General features: G+C 54.7%; 1 protein-coding gene across 11 annotated transcripts in view; it reads right to left on the reverse strand.

The window, feature by feature from the left end:
- AKAP13 (A-kinase anchoring protein 13) overlaps window positions 1-420 on the reverse strand; it is a 326,662-nt gene extending 326,242 nt beyond the window's left edge. For 10 of the 11 annotated variants that reach the window (XR_004627692.1, XM_034667905.1, XM_034667904.1 and 7 more), the window contains exon 1: window positions 160-420. Coding sequence is in view for 9 of the 11 variants with exons in the window: in XM_034667905.1 (XP_034523796.1) it covers window positions 160-405 (246 nt within the window). In the remaining 2 variants the exon portion in view is untranslated. The remainder of the gene's footprint in view (window positions 1-159) is intronic. The other variant, XM_034667906.1, reaches the window with a different exon arrangement.
- Between the last annotated feature and the right edge of the window lie 997 nt (window positions 421-1,417).

A 1,417-nucleotide genomic window follows, 5' to 3' on the forward strand; every position in this document is an offset into this window, starting at 1 on the left:
GCCCCCTGCTCGCCCCGCGGCCCCGCCCCCCTCCCGACTCCGGTCCGGGCCCCGGCCCCGAGGAGCGGCCGCAGGGGGAGGGGCCCGCGCGCCTGGCCCGCGACCCCTCCCCAAATCACAAAACTTCCCCCAACTCCGCCAACTAAGTTGCGCTCTCACCGTGAGGCGCCCGGGGCTCCCCCGCGGGCCCAGCCGGAGCAGCTCCACACCTTCGCCGCCGAGAAGGACAATAGGCAGCCGCTCACTCGGCGGCGGCGACGGCTTGAGGCAGCGGCGGCCGAGGCGACCAGCGGGCACGGCGGTCTCAGCGGAGCCCAGTAGCTTCACCGCGGTTGCTCCGGCTTCGCGCTGGCCCTGCACACAGCCCCAGCCCCCCCGCGCATGCGCCACAAGCCGCTCGGGCATGGGCGGGGCACCTGGGGAGGGTAGTAACGCCTACGAGCCCTCCCGTGAGTGAGCGCGGAGCCAGGGTCCGCGAGCTGGAATTGCACTGCAGAGCTGCCCATCAAGCTCCGGGAAGCCAATAGGAAGTCACCTGGGCGGTGCGTTCAGGTTGCTAAGGAAGGCTGAGGTTGCCAGCCGCTGCTGTGCGGCGGCAAAGTGATCGGAGCGGGGTGGCTGGCCGAGGCTTCTCTGGAAAACGCCCACCCACCCTCTCCTCTCCGCCCCGTCTCCGGAAACCGCCCTGCCTCTGTGTGCTGGTGCTTACCTGACTGTAGCAGTTACCCACAAACGTACTGAAATGATTTACTCTTCTATTTCCTTCCACTTGCAATCAGAAAGTGGGGTTTAGTCTTCTGTGGGTCAGTGCCTCTGAGCGTCATTTTTAGGCATTCAACAAGTGTTTAGATGGATGGATCATTGGATGCAAGGCTGGCTCTCTGGCGGCATCAGGATTTTGACAGGGCATTCCGTGAACTTTTGGCTACTCAATCACAATCTTCCAGTTGCAAAGGACCTCAGAAATCCTCTGGTGGCGTTTGAGAAACAAAGTGTGGTCCGTTGGTTCGAAGAAACTTCTTCATTTTGATAGGTGTGTGTCTGTGTGTGTCAGTGTGTATTTCACTGTATTAGAAGGAAATACGCCTATCATATCAGACCATTATTCATTGATGTTATTTCGTAGATCAAATAGCTATTAAAAATGAATTTAATTAAAGAAAAATATTAAGTTAAAAAAATGACACTTTATATGCAGTTGAAGACCGTGCAAATTGGTCGTGATTGAAGTAAAAACAGTTGTTACCTAGGGGTAGAAGGATTATTGGCTGAGAAGGAACAGAAGGGAGAATGGAAGTGTTCTTTATTTTGATCTAGATGGTGGATAACAAAGTCATAGACATATATGAAAATTCATCCAGCTGTGCACTTAAGATTAAGTGCTTTGCATAGTTTACACATATTTTTTTATGTCCAT

Source organism: Ailuropoda melanoleuca, chromosome 9 (assembly GCF_002007445.2).
Source record: "Ailuropoda melanoleuca isolate Jingjing chromosome 9, ASM200744v2, whole genome shotgun sequence".
NCBI classification, from domain to species: Eukaryota; Metazoa; Chordata; class Mammalia; order Carnivora; family Ursidae; genus Ailuropoda; species Ailuropoda melanoleuca.